This window comes from Lissotriton vulgaris, chromosome 12 (assembly GCF_964263255.1).
Source record: "Lissotriton vulgaris chromosome 12, aLisVul1.2, whole genome shotgun sequence".
Lineage (NCBI taxonomy): Eukaryota > Metazoa > Chordata > Amphibia > Caudata > Salamandridae > Lissotriton > Lissotriton vulgaris.
Genome location: NC_141700.1, coordinates 12,900,565 through 12,917,555, shown reverse-complemented (window position 1 = coordinate 12,917,555; position 16,991 = coordinate 12,900,565). Strand labels below are relative to the sequence as shown.

Genomic DNA, 16,991 nt, shown 5'->3' with positions numbered 1-16,991 from the left:
GGTGAGGCGGATTTCTCTGGAAGTAGGTTTGTGACAAGCATTTGTAGTGCATGAGTAGGTCGAATGCGTGAGTTGAGCCCACAGTGTAACTCTGCTGCTGGCAATCTACTGGTTCAGAGGTGGTACAGCAGTGCCACCCAGTGGCTAGATATGAGATGGCAGGACACAGCACAGATGTCTGTTTAAACTTTCAGAAAAATATAGTTACCTCCTTCTTTTTGTTGAAAAGACAATTTAAGACAAGAACATGAAGAACAAACAGTGGCAAAGTCAATAGGCCGGCTGTTGGCTACCAACCTTTTAGGGAAGTCTATATTTGTTTATACTGTGACATGGGTTTTGTAAAATGTTATTATTGGATGAGCTGCTGCGCTCTCACCAATATGTTATAGCAAAAAACATTGCCTAAATGTAAAACATTTTCTTTTTTGAAAAAAAAACACACACACACACATTCCTTTACTTGCTTTGAAACGTGCTGCTTTGTGTGTGAATTTGCTCCTTGCGGAAGGGCAGCACGGTGGCACTCAGATTGAAGCTACCCAAAGGCCGAAGCGGCGCGGTCCACTGCCCCAGACTCCACGTGGCACAGGGTGGAGGAGAAATGTGAATGGCACACCCCCAGAGCAATGGATAAGGAGGGCTGGCTGAACCCACCTATCATCATCACAGTAAAAACAAAAGGTCTTGACTAACGCCAGATCTACACCCGTTACCACCTTGTCCCACTCAAAAGATTCTCAGAGCAATGCTGCTCCCTGCAGCCCTGGCTGTGTCCACTCTGCTTCTCGTTCCAAAAGTAAAAACTATTCTAACTTGTTGAAGGCACTCTCCAAAAGAATTTGTGTCTTAGCGATGTTAGATGTCAAGAGTGCGCGACTGAAGCTGGTAGAAGGCAGGCACAGCCAGAACCAGGCACAGGCCAGGAGCAGATGGAACATGCTGGCATAAGGAGGCAGGGAACTGCTTTACTGCATAAGAGTTAAAGCTGCCTCCTACACAAGAAGAGAAGGCAAGTGTGCAAAGACACAAGCCCACTTTAAACTCAGCAGAGCTGGAGAACAGAAGAGGGGGTCATCGCTAGCTGAACGGTCAGGAGAGGAGAAGTTTTAGCTGGAATTGTCAGCACAGAAGAACCCGTGCTCATCCTTTCAACAGGAACAACAGTTACAAACCAGGTCATAGCTCAATGACATTTTGGGGGATAAATCTCAAATTTCCCAACTTACAAAGCTGTGGCTGCAGGGTGGGGGGGGGGGGGGTGAGACGACCAGGGTTTGGGATGGACTGTTTCAACGAGGAACAGGGCAAGTACTGAATTGCATTAGTGTGCCACTCTCTAGAGTGGCACAGTGACTGAAAAACGATGGATTGGAATGCTACACAGAGCGATTACCCCTGGTTAGGCTATTTGCAAGCCCATCATCTTTTGGCTGTTGAATGCCAGTAGTGTGCCTGAAGACCTGAGACTTGTGCAGCTTTCTTAACCCACTACTGTCAATGCTTGTGAATTCCAAAAAGTAGTACACTGCCCCCATTCAAGGAGGACTTTTATGGGTGTGATTTACTACTTTTTTTGGTTAACTAGTCACTTTATATACTTAAGATCCCAATCCAAAAACTAAAAAACATGTTTGCCTGAGTGCATCACTTGACGTCTGTTGTCTGTAGATTCAACTTCATAAAGATGCGGTCAATTAGATAATACTTCGTAAAGTACCCCACTCACCCCCCAAAGCTTCTCACGAGGGGGCTGTGAACCTCACTGCTGTGAAATACTCCTTGTGAAAAGAGGGTCCAGGGGGCGAGACGCCCCTCCCATCCTCCAGAGGGCGTGTGACTCGTGAGCAGGTGACACTCTGAGACTTATACGTTTTTTTTTTAATTTCAAAAGATTTTATCGGAAGAAATGTTCACAAAACAGTACAGAGTAAGCCGAAACGAAGGCAAAACTGGTTTGCTGTAGTCACACGCATGGATAATGATACATACAGGCTTGTTGAGGCGCTTGGGTGCTGGTTATACATAGACAGCTTGAGTCCTTGGCGTTACATACAGGTCATATGCATTGCCCACTTTGGTCGGAAGAGATAGTGTGTAGAGGTAAGTAGGACGAAAGACGAGGAGAAGAAAGAGAAAAGAAGGACACAGGTGTGGTAGGTTGTGGTTTGTATGGTCACTGAGTTTGCAGACGGGTTACGTCAGGGGGGGGTGCGGGTAGAACCATCAGGGTGTTTGGCAATGTGCGTTTACGGTGGTTTTTTGCGAGGCAAGGTATTTGTCCAGGGAGAGCCACAACTCATTGCTACGTCCAACTTGTGGTGTTTGATTTTTCATTATGTTGCCTGCCCCCCTTAGGAAGGTGACCCAGTTGAACCATACTCTGAAAGTGGCCTTCCCCGTGTCCTTCCAGTTAGAGAGGATTGTCTTGGTTGCCGCCGTGAGGAGTAGGTCAATGAGGCTCCTGTCGTTGGCAGAGTGTATCTCCGAGGCCATGAAGGCGTTTGTTATGCTGAAGAGGTACCCAGTTACATTGTAGATGAAATCTATTACTTTTCCCCAGAATGCTTTAACTTTAGGGCATTGGACAATCATGTGCTCTAGGTCTCCTATCTGCTTCTGACAGTTCCAACATAGGTCGCTGTCTATGAGCCCCACCGCTGCTAGGCGTGCCGGGGTCCAGAACGCTCTGTGTGGGAGCCAGAATTTTGTTTGTCCTTGTGTGATGGTGACTTTGTTCTTGCTTGCGAGGACCAGAGGTGAGCTTTTTCTTTTTTGCTAAAACGCCCTGCGTGTAGTGTTTCCCAGTAATCTATAACCTTCCTGTTTAATCTGGTTGTTTTTGCCCTTAATAGTTTATATAGGTATGATGTTTGGTGCCCAAGTTTGTTAAGATTTGTCAGGTATTGGTGTATTGTTGGTACGTCTTTGCTTAGTCTTGCTTTGGTGATTGCTGCCTTAATTTTGAGAAAGTTATATAGTTCTATGTCTGGGAGGTCGTGTTCCTGTTGTAGGCTGGTAAAGGTGGAAGGGGACCCACGTTCCTCTAGTTAGGATATTGTGTGGATACCTTGCTGGAGCCAGGAGGTTATGATAAGTATGCTGTTCTTGTATTTTATTTTTGTGTTGAACCAAATGGATTTGCATTTTGTGTTTTTTATACTTTTTTCCATTCTTTTGTCTACTTGCAGGAGGGCGTTTTTGGTGTTCCTGAGAATTATGTTGCTAGCTTCCGGGTGTTTGATAGAAGTGAGGAGGGCCGCAGGGTTTAAGCCTCCCAGCAGGGCTCTTTCTAGTTCCAGCCAAGCCAGTGTATATCCCTGTTCTTGCGTGAGCCAGTATATGCCTTGTCTGGCAAGGCAGGCTGTCTGGAAAGTCTTAAAGTATGTGCCGTTAAGCCCCCCTAGGTCCTTACTGAGCCTAAGTTTCTGGAGGCTAATCCTGGCTTTTTTTCCCCTCCAGAGGAACGTGTTTATCATGGCGTTCAGTTTTTTGTGGAATTCTTCCGTAACTATCAGTGGCAGCATGCTCAGCAGGTAGTTAACCATGGGGGTTATCATCATGTTTATTGTTTCCACTCTGCCCCACCAGCTGACGTCCCGATGGCATACTCATCATGACAGAGAACTCTGAGCCCTCGAGGCACTAATGAACACCATCAAAGTATATGCCAAAGTAGCAGGGTACAAGCTTAATAGAAGCAAGTCCGAATGCAAGCCACTCAATGTTCACACCACCAGGGATGTGTTAGGATCCTCGGGCCTACACTGGCAAAAGGGGGCCCTAAAATACCTGGGTATCTACTTTGACAGGGACCTCAAGTCAACACTTGATCACAACGAAAAATCAATACTAAAAAAATAGAACACAGGCTGGACCTATAAGTTGTAAATGAGATTTCTAGGCCCAGGGTTTCTATCATGAATTGAAGTTCTTCTTGTAGCCTGGGTGTCCAGAGGGGGGTGTTGTACTCCTGCTTGAAGGGGTGGCAGAGCCTGGGCCTCCCAGAGGGGGGTGTTGTACTCCTGTCTGAAGGGGCTGCAGAGCCTGGGGGCTCTTTGGTGGCCGCCGGACCCTCACCCATCTCTCGTTGCTCCCTCAGGGTCACCGGACAAGCACGTTGTCTCGCTCTTCGCAGCCCCCTTCCGGCCCGTGGCCTTCAGGACAGCACCGGACCCATCCTGGGACACTGCCCTAAGGGAGGAGAGCGCCCCTCCGGTACATGGGTTCACACCCAAGGGCCCCGCGCCCCCACCCCTGGAATGGGAGCCCCGGACCCCCGGCAGGTTAAGGGACGAGCAGCTGGAGGAGTTTGAGAGGAGGTCTCGGCGGCAGAGGGATGAGTGCGGGGTAAGTACTTGTGTAAGGCTGGGAGGGGGTGCTGGGGCGCATGTGGGGCAGTTTCACGGGTCTGTTGACAGGCATGCAACCTGGTGGGTGGGGGGGAGATTCAGGCACTGGTTCCTTTGACTCCATCTACTCCCGCCACACAATGCCCTTCCAGAGGGGTCTGATCCTGAGGGGCTCCTGTGTACACATGCCCTCCCTGCAGGAAACTGCTTTTACTCCAAAGTTTTTACATCGTGTTACATTGTCCACACATTTTTTACAACGAAAAGACTGTTGGCATGCAAGACTTTACAACACAAGACAAAACCACTCATTTGAGGGTAATAAAAAAGGGGATTGGGGGGTCTCCCCCAAATATATAACATTTTCAAATAGTACCAAACCTGTAAATGACAAATGCAATTAATAATGTATCAAGAATTAATGTATCATTTTCGAACAGTAGGTGGCAGTGTTAGACTGTGACAGGAGGTCTCAGAAACAGTAAGGGTCAGTGCTTTAAATGGGGGGAAAATAGTGCAGGTACTCATTTAAATGTGGAGAGTGGGAGGACTAGGGGCGGGGCTAAAGGCAAAACATGCCAGTGCTTATTGACTTCTATACTAGTTGCAAAACCAAAGGGGATGATGGACGGAGTGTTGAACATTGCAAGCACTCACACCAGTCAACTGATCTGGGTTTGATCCATCACCATTCTTTAGCTCACTCCGCCACCCCAGTTCAGACATGACCATATGCAAATCAGTCCAGCCCGAACTGCAAAGACATGCCTTACCTGGACCAGAAACAAGCATCCTGGGATCAGCCAGGCTAGCTTGAAGCCAGTGGCAAAGTGAGCAAGGGTCAAGACGGATGTGCATATGGCTGGGTTCAAACTGGAATGGCAAGCAAAAACACCATGGATTTAGGCCCAGATCTCTGTACTGGGGTGAATGTATGACACTGTTCTGCATCAACTGTTGTGTTTTGCATTTATACTAGTTGCAGCACATACCAAAACACATGATAAATTTGTTTCTATAAACAAAACAGGTTAACTCGTTATACAAACCGAAAGCCAAACACAGAGATATTTTAACACTTCCTTGTGTTGTAATATTTCTCTCGCTTTTCTCTCACACAAAACACGCACAAGCAAGCAGGTACACAGACAAACAGAAGCAGACCCTCACACCAAAGAATCAGGTGGGATTAAAGCCATTTTAGACCTGTTACCTCTCATGGCTTTCATTATTGCGCTGTCACGGGCTGCCTTGATTCCTTATAACACAACATGATGGTGAACACCTGGATATCATGCAAATGAGCCCACGCTGAATAGTTCAGCGGGGGCTCAGCTCAGCGCTACGGAAGTGCTTTGGCTGCCAAGGAGACAGGCTACCATCACTAACAGCCAATGCGCCTCCCATTTCATGAGTACTGGTACTCTCGTCTACAGTAGGGAAGTGCCGATAAAAAATAAGAGGTGTCAGTACTCAGAGTGATAAAAAATAAGAAGTGCCAGTACTCAGAGTGATAAAAATAAGAAGTGCCATTACTCAGAGTGATAAAAAATAAGAGGTGCCGGTACTCAGAGTGATAAAAATAAGAAGTGCTGGTACTCAGAGTGATAAAAATAAGAGGTGTCAGTACTCAGAGTGATAAAAATAAGAAGTGCCGGTACTCAGAGTGATAAAAATAAGAAGTGCCATTACTCAGAGTGATAAAAAATAAGAGGTGCCGGTACTCAGAGTGATAAAAATAAGAGGTGTCAGTACTCAGAGTGATAAAAAATAAGAAGTGCCAGTACTCAGAGTGATAAAAATAAGAAGTGCCATTACTCAGAGTGATAAAAAATAAGAGGTGCCGGTACTCAGAGTGATAAAAATAAGAAGTGCTGGTACTCAGAGTGATAAAAATAAGAGGTGCCGGTACTCAGAGTGATAAAAATAAGAAGTGCCGGTACTCAGAGTGATAAAAATAAGAAGTGCTGGTACTCAGAGTGATAAAAATAAGAAGTGCTGGTACTCAGAGTGATAAAAAATAAGAGGTGTCAGTACTCAGAGTGATAAAAAATAAGAGGTGTCAGTACTCAGAGTGATAAAAATAAGAGGTGTCAGTACTCAGAGTGATAAAAAATAAGAGGTGTCAGTACTCAGAGTGATAAAAAATAAGAAGTGCCAGTACTCAGAGTGATAAAAATAAGAGGTGTCAGTACTCAGAGTGATAAAAATAAGAGGTGTCAGTACTCAGAGTGATAAAAAATAAGAGGTGTCAGTACTCAGAGTGATAAAAAATAAGAGGTGCCAGTACTCAGAGTGATAAAAATAAGAGGTGCCGATACTCAGAGTGATAAAAATAAGAGGTGCCGGTACTCAGAGTGATAAAAATAAGAAGTGCCGGTACTCAGAGTGATAAAAATAAGAAGTGCCGGTACTCAGAGTGATAAAAAATAAGAGGTGTCAGTACTCAGAGTGATAAAAATAAGAAGTGCCAGTACTCAGAGTGATAAAAAATAAGAGGTGCCGGTACTCAGAGTGATAAAAATAAGAGGTGTCAGTACTCAGAGTGATAAAAATAAGAAGTGCCGGTACTCATAGTGATAAAAATAAGAGGTGTCAGTACTCAGAGTGATAAAAATAAGAGGTGCCGGTACTCAGAGTGATAAAAATAAGAAGTGCCAGTACTCAGAGTGATAAAAATAAGAAGTGCCGGTACTCAGAGTGATAAAAAATAAGAGGTGCCAGTACTCAGAGTGATAAAAATAAGAAGTGCCGGTACTCAGAGTGATAAAAAATAAGAGGTGTCAGTACTCAGAGTGATAAAAAATAAGAGGTGCCGGTACTCAGAGTGATAAAAATAAGAAGTGCCAGTACTCAGAGTGATAAAAATAAGAAGTGTTGGTACTCAGAGTGATAAAAAATAAGAGGTGTCAGTACTCAGAGTGATAAAAAATAAGAGGTGTCAGTACTCAGAGTGATAAAAATAAGAGGTGCCAGTACTCCGAGTGATAAAAAATAAGAGGTGCTGGTACTCAGAGTGATAAAAATAAGAAGTGCCAGTACTCAGAGTGATAAAAAATAAGAGGTGCCGGTACTCAGAGTGATAAAAATAAGAAGTGCCAGTACTCAGAGTGATAAAAATAAGAAGTGTCGGTACTCAGAGTGATAAAAAATAAGAGGTGCCAGTACTCAGAGTGATAAAAAATAAGAGGTGTCAGTACTCAGAGTGATAAAAAATAAGAGGTGTCAGTACTCAGAGTGATAAAAAATAAGAGGTGCCAGTACTCAGAGTGATAAAAAATAAGAGGTGTCAGTACTCAGAGTGATAAAAAATAAGAGGTGTCAGTACTCAGAGTGATAAAAAATAAGAGGTGTCAGTGCTCAGAGTGATAAAAATAAGAGGTGCCAGTACTCAGAGTGATAAAAAATAAGAGGTGTCTAAGAGGTGTCAGTACTCAGAGTGATAAAAAATAAGAGGTGTCAGTACTCAGAGTGATAAAAAATAAGAGGTGTCAGTACTCAGAGTGATAAAAAATAAGAGGTGTCAGTACTCAGAGTGATAAAAAATAAGAGGTGTCAGTACTCAGAGTGATAAAAAATAAGAGGTGTCAGTACTCAGAGTGATAAAAATAAGAAGTGCCAGTACTCATAGTGGTAAAAATAAGAGGTGTCAGTACTCAGAGGGATAAAAATAAGAGGTGCCAGTACTCAGAGTGATAAAAATAAGAGGTGCCGGTACTCAGAGTGATAAAAATAAGAAGTGCCGGTACTCATAGTGATAAAAATAAGAGGTGTCAGTACTCAGAGTGATAAAAATAAGAGGTGCCGGTACTCAGAGTGATAAAAATAAGAGGTGCCGGTACTCAGAGTGATAAAAATAAGAAGTGCCGGTACTCAGAGTGATAAAAATAAGAAGTGCCGGTACTCAGAGTGATAAAAAATAAGAGGTGTCAGTACTCAGAGTGATAAAAATAAGAAGTGCCAGTACTCAGAGTGATAAAAAATAAGAGGTGCCGGTACTCAGAGTGATAAAAATAAGAGGTGTCAGTACTCAGAGTGATAAAAAATACGAGGTGCCAGTACTCAGAGTGATAAAAAATAAGCGGTGTCAGTACTCAGAGTGATAAAAAATAAGAGGTGTCAGTACTCAGAGTGATAAAAAATAAGAGGTGTCGGTACTCAGAGTGATAAAAATAAGAGGTGTCAGTACTCAGAGTGATAAAAAATAAGAGGTGCTGGTACTCAGAGTGATAAAAATAAGAAGTGCCAGTACTCAGAGTGATAAAAAATAAGAGGTGCCGGTACTCAGAGTGATAAAAATAAGAAGTGCCAGTACTCAGAGTGATAAAAATAAGAAGTGTCGGTACTCAGAGTGATAAAAAATAAGAGGTGCCAGTACTCAGAGTGATAAAAAATAAGAGGTGTCAGTACTCAGAGTGATAAAAAATAAGAGGTGTCAGTACTCAGAGTGATAAAAATAGGAGGTGCCAGTACTCAGAGTGATAAAAAATAAGAGGTGTCAGTACTCAGAGTGATAAAAAATAAGAGGTGTCAGTACTCAGAGTGATAAAAAATAAGAGGTGTCAGTACTCAGAGTGATAAAAAATAAGAGGTGTCAGTACTCAGAGTGATAAAAAATAAGAGGTGCCAGTACTCAGAGTGATAAAAAATAAGAGGTGTCAGTACTCAGAGTGATAAAAAATAAGAGGTGTCAGTACTCAGAGTGATAAAAAATAAGAGGTGTCAGTACTCAGAGTGATAAAAATAAGAAGTGCCAGTACTCATAGTGGTAAAAATAAGAGGTGTCAGTACTCAGAGTGATAAAAAATAAGAGGTGCCGGTACTCAGAGTGATAAAAATAAGAGGTGCCGGTACTCAGAGTGATAAAAATAAGAGGTGCCGGTACTCAGAGTGATAAAAATAAGAGGTGCCGGTACTCAGAGTGATAAAAATAAGAAGTGCCGGTACTCAGAGTGATAAAAATAAGAAGTGCCGGTACTCAGAGTGATAAAAATAAGAAGTGCCATTACTCAGAGTGATAAAAAATAAGAGGTGTCAGTACTCAGAGTGATAAAAATAAGAAGTGCCAGTACTCAGAGTGATAAAAAATAAGAGGTGCCGGTACTCAGAGTGATAAAAATAAGAGGTGTCAGTACTCAGAGTGATAAAAATAAGAAGTGCCGGTACTCATAGTGATAAAAATAAGAGGTGTCAGTACTCAGAGTGATAAAAATAAGAGGTGCCGGTACTCAGAGTGATAAAAATAAGAAGTGCCGGTACTCATAGTGATAAAAAATAAGAAGTGCCGGTACTCAGAGTGATAAAAAATAAGAGGTGCCGGTACTCAGAGTGATAAAAAATAAGAGGTGTCAGTACTCAGAGTGATAAAAATAAGAGGTGCCAGTACTCAGAGTGATAAAAAATAAGAGGTGTCAGTACTCAGAGTGATAAAAAATAAGAGGTGTCAGTACTCAGAGTGATAAAAAATAAGAGGTGTCAGTACTCAGAGTGATAAAAAATAAGAGGTGCCAGTACTCAGAGTGATAAAAAATAAGAGGTGTCAGTACTCAGAGTGATAAAAAATAAGAGGTGTCAGTACTCAGAGTGATAAAAAATAAGAAGTGCCAGTACTCATAGTGGTAAAAATAAGAGGTGTCAGTACTCAGAGTGATAAAAAATAAGAGGTGCCAGTACTCAGAGTGATAAAAAATAAGAGGTGTCAGTACTCAGAGTGATAAACATAAGAAGTGCCAGTACTCATAGTGGTAAAAATAAGAGGTGTCAGTACTCAGAGGGATAAAAATAAGAGGTGCCAGTACTCAGAGTGATAAAAATAAGAGGTGCCGGTACTCAGAGTGATAAAAATAAGAAGTGCCGGTACTCATAGTGATAAAAATAAGAGGTGTCGGTACTCAGAGTGATAAAAATAAGAGGTGCCGGTACTCAGAGTGATAAAAATAAGAGGTGCCGGTACTCAGAGTGATAAAAATAAGAAGTGCCGGTACTCAGAGTGATAAAAATAAGAAGTGCCGGTACTCAGAGTGATAAAAAATAAGAGGTGTCAGTACTCAGAGTGATAAAAATAAGAAGTGCCAGTACTCAGAGTGATAAAAAATAAGAGGTGCCGGTACTCAGAGTGATAAAAATAAGAGGTGTCAGTACTCAGAGTGATAAAAAAATACGAGGTGCCAGTACTCAGAGTGATAAAAAATAAGCGGTGTCAGTACTCAGAGTGATAAAAAATAAGAGGTGTCAGTACTCAGAGTGATAAAAATAAGAGGTGTCAGTACTCAGAGTGATAAAAAATAAGAGGTGCTGGTACTCAGAGTGATAAAAATAAGAAGTGCCAGTACTCAGAGTGATAAAAAATAAGAGGTGCCGGTACTCAGAGTGATAAAAATAAGAAGTGCCAGTACTCAGAGTGATAAAAATAAGAAGTGTCGGTACTCAGAGTGATAAAAAATAAGAGGTGCCAGTACTCAGAGTGATAAAAAATAAGAGGTGTCAGTACTCAGAGTGATAAAAATAAGAGGTGCCAGTACTCAGAGTGATAAAAAATAAGAGGTGTCAGTACTCAGAGTGATAAAAAATAAGAGGTGTCAGTACTCAGAGTGATAAAAAATAAGAGGTGTAAGTACTCAGAGTGATAAAAAATAAGAGGTGCCAGTACTCAGAGTGATAAAAAATAAGAGGTGTCAGTACTCAGAGTGATAAAAAATAAGAGGTGTCAGTACTCAGAGTGATAAAAAATAAGAGGTGTCAGTACTCAGAGTGATAAAAATAAGAAGTGCCAGTACTCATAGTGGTAAAAATAAGAGGTGTCAGTACTCAGAGTGATAAAAAATAAGAGGTGCCAGTACTCAGAGTGATAAAAATAAGAGGTGCCGGTACTCAGAGTGATAAAAATAAGAAGTGCCGGTACTCATAGTGATAAAAATAAGAGGTGTCAGTACTCAGAGTGATAAAAATAAGAGGTGCCGGTACTCAGAGTGATAAAAATAAGAGGTGCCGGTACTCAGAGTGATAAAAATAAGAAGTGCCGGTACTCAGAGTGATAAAAATAAGAAGTGCCGGTACTCAGAGTGATAAAAATAAGAAGTGCCATTACTCAGAGTGATAAAAAATAAGAGGTGTCAGTACTCAGAGTGATAAAAATAAGAAGTGCCAGTACTCAGAGTGATAAAAAATAAGAGGTGCCGGTACTCAGAGTGATAAAAATAAGAGGTGTCAGTACTCAGAGTGATAAAAATAAGAAGTGCCGGTACTCATAGTGATAAAAATAAGAGGTGTCAGTACTCAGAGTGATAAAAATAAGAGGTGCCGGTACTCAGAGTGATAAAAATAAGAAGTGCCGGTACTCAGAGTGATAAAAAATAAGAAGTGCCGGTACTCAGAGTGATAAAAAATAAGAGGTGCCGGTACTCAGAGTGATAAAAATAAGAAGTGCCGGTACTCAGAGTGATAAAAATAAGAAGTGCCGGTACTCAGAGTGATAAAAAATAAGAGGTGTCAGTACTCAGAGTGATAAAAATAAGAAGTGCCAGTACTCAGAGTGATAAAAAATAAGAGGTGCCGGTACTCAGAGTGATAAAAATAAGAAGTGCCAGTACTCAGAGTGATAAAAATAAGAGGTGCCAGTACTCAGAGTGATAAAAATAAGAAGTGCCGGTACTCAGAGTGATAAAAATAAGAAGTGCCGGTACTCAGAGTGATAAAAAATAAGAGGTGTCAGTACTCAGAGTGATAAAAATAAGAGGTGCCAGTACTCAGAGTGATAAAAATAAGAAGTGCCGGTACTCAGAGTGATAAAAAAAAAGAGGTGTCAGTACTCAGAGTGATAAAAATAAGAAGTGCCAGTACTCAGAGTGATAAAAATAAGAGGTGTCAGTACTCAGAGTGATAAAAAATAAGAGGTGTCAGTACTCAGAGTGATAAAAATAAGAAGTGCCAGTACTCAGAGTGATAAAAATAAGAGGTGTCAGTACTCAGAGTGATAAAAAATAAGAGGTGTCAGTACTCAGAGTGATAAAAATAAGAAGTGCCGGTACTCAGAGTGATAAAAATAAGAAGTGCCGGTACTCAGAGTGATCAAAATAAGAAGTGCCGGTACTCAGAGTGATAAAAAATAAGAGGTGTCAGTACTCAGAGTGATAAAAATAAGAAGTGCCAGTACTCAGAGTGATAAAAAATAAGAGGTGCCGGTACTCAGAGTGATAAAAATAAGAAGTGCCAGTACTCAGAGTGATAAAAATAAGAGGTGCCAGTACTCAGAGTGATAAAAATAAGAAGTGCCGGTACTCAGAGTGATAAAAATAAGAAGTGTCAGTACTCAGAGTGATAAAAATAAGAGGTGCCAGTACTCAGAGTGATAAAAATAAGAAGTGCCGGTACTCAGAGTGATAAAAAATAAGAGGTGTCAGTACTCAGAGTGATAAAAATAAGAGGTGTCAGTACTCAGAGTGATAAAAATAAGAGGTGTCAGTACTCAGAGTGATAAAAATAAGAAGTGCCAGTACTCAGAGTGATAAAAATAAGAAGTGCCGGTACTCAGAGTGATAAAAATAAGAAGTGCCAGTACTCAGAGTGATAAGAAGTACTGGTACTTAGTACTGGTGAGTACGGGCCCATTTAAAGCACTGGTACGGGTGGTAAAAGTTTTAGAGTAACCTGGGGTGACACTGCCTGTTTTAGGGGCTCCGGAAGGATGGGGGGGTTGACAGGCTTGAGGGGGCTTCTCTATGGCCCTTGGCAGAGGACATTGACAGATGCCTCTTAGGATTTGTTCCTGGGGAGCCGTATCCCACAATCTCTAGGGGAGACATGTTGGGAAGGTGAGGAAGGAATCCCCAAAATGGCGCTGCTTGGGTGAAGCATACAGAGGTAGGAGCTTTCTCGCAGTGTGCACAACTACTCATGTTTACAGTCTCTCTCTTCGTCTGTTGCTAACCCACATGCCCCCTCTCTGTGCCCCCGTATCCTTCCCTGTGTGTCTCTCTCACTTGTCTCCTTCTCTTTCTTTGCCTCCATCACCTTCGGTGTATTCTTTCCTGCGCCCTCCTCGTCTCTCCTCGCCTCTACCCTCCATGTCTCCTGAATCCGTCCTCTCTCCGTCTGTCAGGTGTCTCTCCTAGCCTCTATCGTCCATGTCTCCTGAATCCGTCCTCTCTCCGTCTGTCAGGTGTCTCTCCTAGCCTCTACCCTCCATGTCTCCTGTATCCGTCCTCTCTCCGTCTGTCAGGTGTCTCTCCTCGCCTCTATCCTCCATGTCTCCTGTATCCATCCTCTCTCCGTCTGTCAGGTGTCTCTCCTCGTCTCTACCCTCCATGTCTCCTGTATCCGTCCTCTCTCCATCTGTCAGGTGTCTCTCCTCGCCTCTACCCTCCATGTCTCCTGTATCCGTCCTCTCTCCATCTGTCAGGTGTCTCTCCTCGCCTCTATCCTCCATGTCTCCTGTATCCATCCTCTCTCCATCTGTCAGGTGTCTCTCCTCGCCTCTACCCTCCATGTCTCCTGTATCCGTCCTCTCTCCATCTGTCAGGTGTTTCTCCTCGCCTCTATCCTCCATGTCTCCTGTATCCATCCTCTCTCCGTCTGTCAGGTGTCTCTCCTCGCCTCTATCCTCCATGTCTCCTGTATCCATCCTCTCTCCATCTGTCAGGTGTCTCTCCTCGCCTCTACCCTCCATGTCTCCTGTATCCGTCCTCTCTCCATCTGTCAGGTGTCTCTCCTAGCCTCTATCCTCCATGTCTCCTGTATCCGTCCTCTCTCCATCTGTCAGGTGTCTCTCCTAGCCTCTATCCTCCATGTCTCCTGTATCCGTCCTCTCTCCATCTGTCAGGTGTCTCTCCTAGCCTCTACCATCTATGTCTCCTGTATCCGTCCTCTCTCTGTCTGTCAGGTGTCTCTCCTCACCTCTCCCCGGCCTCTACCCTCCATGTCTCCTGTATCCGTCCTCTCTCCATCTGTCAGGTGTCTCTCCTAGCCTCTATCCTCCATGTCTCCTGTATCCGTCCTCTCTCCATCTGTCAGGTGTCTCTCCTAGCCTCTATCCTCCATGTCTCCTGTATCCGTCCTCTCTCCATCTGTCAGGTGTCTCTCCTAGCCCCTATCCTCCATGTCTCCTGTATCCGTCCTGTCTCCGTCTGTCAGGTGTCTCTCCTCGCCGCTTCCCTCCATGTCTCCTGTATCCATCCTCTCTCAGTCGTCAGGTGTCTCTCCTCGCCTCTACCCTCCATGTCTCTTGTATTTGTCCTCTCTCCGTCTGTCAGGTGTCTCTCCTCGCCTCTACCCTCCATGTCTCTTGTATTTGTCCTCTCTCCGTCTGTCAGGTGTCTATCCCCGCCTCTACCCTCCATGTCCCCTGTATCCATCCTCTCTCCGTCTGTCAGGTGTCTCTCCTCGCCTCTTCCATCCATGTCTCCTGAATCCGTCCTCTCTCCGTCTGTCAGGTGTCTCTCCTCGCCTCTTCCCTCCATGTCTCCTGTATCCATCCTCTCTCCATCTGTCAGGTGTCTCTCCTCGCCTCTACCCTCCATGTCTCCTGTATCCGTCCTCTTTCCGTCTGTCAGGTGTCTCTCCCCAGCCTCTATCCTCCATGTCTCCTGTATCCGTCCTCTTTCCGTCTGTCAGGTGTCTCTCCCCAGCCTCTATCCTCCATGTCTCCTGTATCCGTCCTCTTTCCGTCTGTCAGGTGTCTCTCCCCAGCCTCTACCCTCCATGTCTCCTGTATCCGTCCTCTTTCCGTCTGTCAGGTGTCTCTCCCCAGCCTCTATCCTCCATGTCTCCTGTATCCGTCCTCTTTCCGTCTGTCAGGTGTCTCTCCTCGGCCTCTACCCTCCATGTCTCCTGAGTCCGTCCTCTCTCCGTCTGTCAGGTGTGTCTCCTCACCTCTACCCTCCATGTCTCCTGTATCCGTCCTCTTTCCGTCTGTCAGGTGTCTCTCCCCGGCCTCTACCCTCCATGTCTCCTGAATCTGTCCTCTCTCCGTCTGTCAGGTGTGTCTCCACACCTCTACCCTCCATGTCTCCTGTATCCGTCCTCTTTCCGTCTGTCAGGTGTCTCTCCCCGGCCTCTATCCTCCATGTCTCCTGTATCCGTCCTCTCTCCGTCTGCCAGGTGTCTCTCCTAGCCTCTATCCTCCATGCCTCCTGTATCCGTCCTCTTTCCGTCTGTCAGGTGTCTCTCCCCGGCCTCTATCCTCCATGTCTCCTGTATCCGTCCTCTTTCCGTCTGTCAGGTGTCTCTCCCCGGCCTCTATTCTCCATGTCTCCTGTATCCGTCCTCTTTCCGTCTGTCAGGTGTCTCTCTCCGGCCTCTATCCTCATGTCTCTTGTGTCCGTCCTCTCTCCATCTGTCAGGTGTCTCTCCTCGTCGCTACCCTCCATTTCTCCTGTATCTGTCCTCTCTCCGTCTGTCAGGTGTCTCTCCTCGCCTCTCCTCGGCCTCTCCCCTCCATGTCTTCAGTATCCGTCCTCTCTCTGTCTGCCAGGTGTCTCACCCCAGCCTCTACCCTCCATGTCTCCTGTATCCATCCTCTATCGGTGTGTCAGGTGTCTCTACTCACCCCTCCCCAGCCTCTACCCTCCATGTCTCCTGTATCCGTCCTGTCTCCGTCTGTCAGGTGTCTCTCCTCGCCTCTACCCTCCATGTCTCCTGTATCCGTCCTCTCTCCATCTGTCAGGTGTCTCTCCTAGCCTCTACCCTTGATGTCTCCTGTATCCGTTCTGTCTCCGTCTGTCAGGTGTGTCTCCTCACCTCTACCCTCCATGTCTCCTGTATCCGTCCTCTTTCCGTCTGTCAGGTGTCTCTCCCCGGCCTCTATCCTCCATGTCTCCTGTATCCGTCCTCTTTCCGTCTGTCAGGTGTCTCTCTCCGTCCTCTATCCTCATGTCTCTTGTGTCCGTCCTCTTTCCGTCTGTCAGGTGTCTCTCCCCGGCCTCTATCCTCCATGTCTCCTGTATCCGTCCTCTTTCCGTCTGTCAGGTGTCTCTCCCCGGCCTCTACCCTCCATGTCTCCTGAATCTGTCCTCTCTCCGTCTGTCAGGTGTGTCTCCACACCTCTACCCTCCATGTCTCCTGTATCCGTCCTCTTTCCGTCTGTCAGGTGTCTCTCCCCGGCCTCTATCCTCCATGTCTCCTGTATCCGTCCTCTCTCCGTCTGCCAGGTGTCTCTCCTAGCCTCTATCCTCCATGCCTCCTGTATCCGTCCTCTTTCCGTCTGTCAGGTGTCTCTCCCCGGCCTCTATCCTCCATGTCTCCTGTATCCGTCCTCTTTCCGTCTGTCAGGTGTCTCTCCCCGGCCTCTATCCTCCATGTCTCCTGTATCCGTCTTCTTTCCGTCTGTCAGGTGTCTCTCCCCGGCCTCTATCCTCATGTCTCTTGTGTCCGTCCTCTCTCCATCTGTCAGGTGTCTCTCCTCGTCGCTACCCTCCATTTCTCCTGTATCTGTCCTCTCTCCGTCTGTCAGGTGTCTCTCCTCGCCTCTCCTCGGCCTCTCCCCTCCATGTCTTCAGTATCCGTCCTCTCTCTGTCTGCCAGGTGTCTCACCCCAGCCTCTACCCTCCATGTCTCCTGTATCCATCCTCTATCGGTCTGTCAGGTGTCTCTACTCACCCCTCCCCAGCCTCTACCCTCCATGTCTCCTGTATCCGTCCTGTCTCC

At 45.0% G+C, this 16,991-nt stretch overlaps 1 protein-coding gene across 3 annotated transcripts in view; it reads left to right on the top strand.

Annotated features, from left to right (window-relative positions):
• The window catches only part of MISP (mitotic spindle positioning), a 152,160-nt gene that overhangs the window by 71,247 nt on the left and 63,922 nt on the right, over positions 1-16,991 (top strand). For all 3 annotated transcript variants that reach the window (XM_086946732.1, XM_086946733.1, XM_086946731.1), the window contains exon 5: positions 4,103-4,350. In XM_086946732.1, coding sequence (XP_086802858.1) covers positions 4,103-4,350 — 248 coding nt within the window. The remainder of the gene's footprint in view (positions 1-4,102; positions 4,351-16,991) is intronic.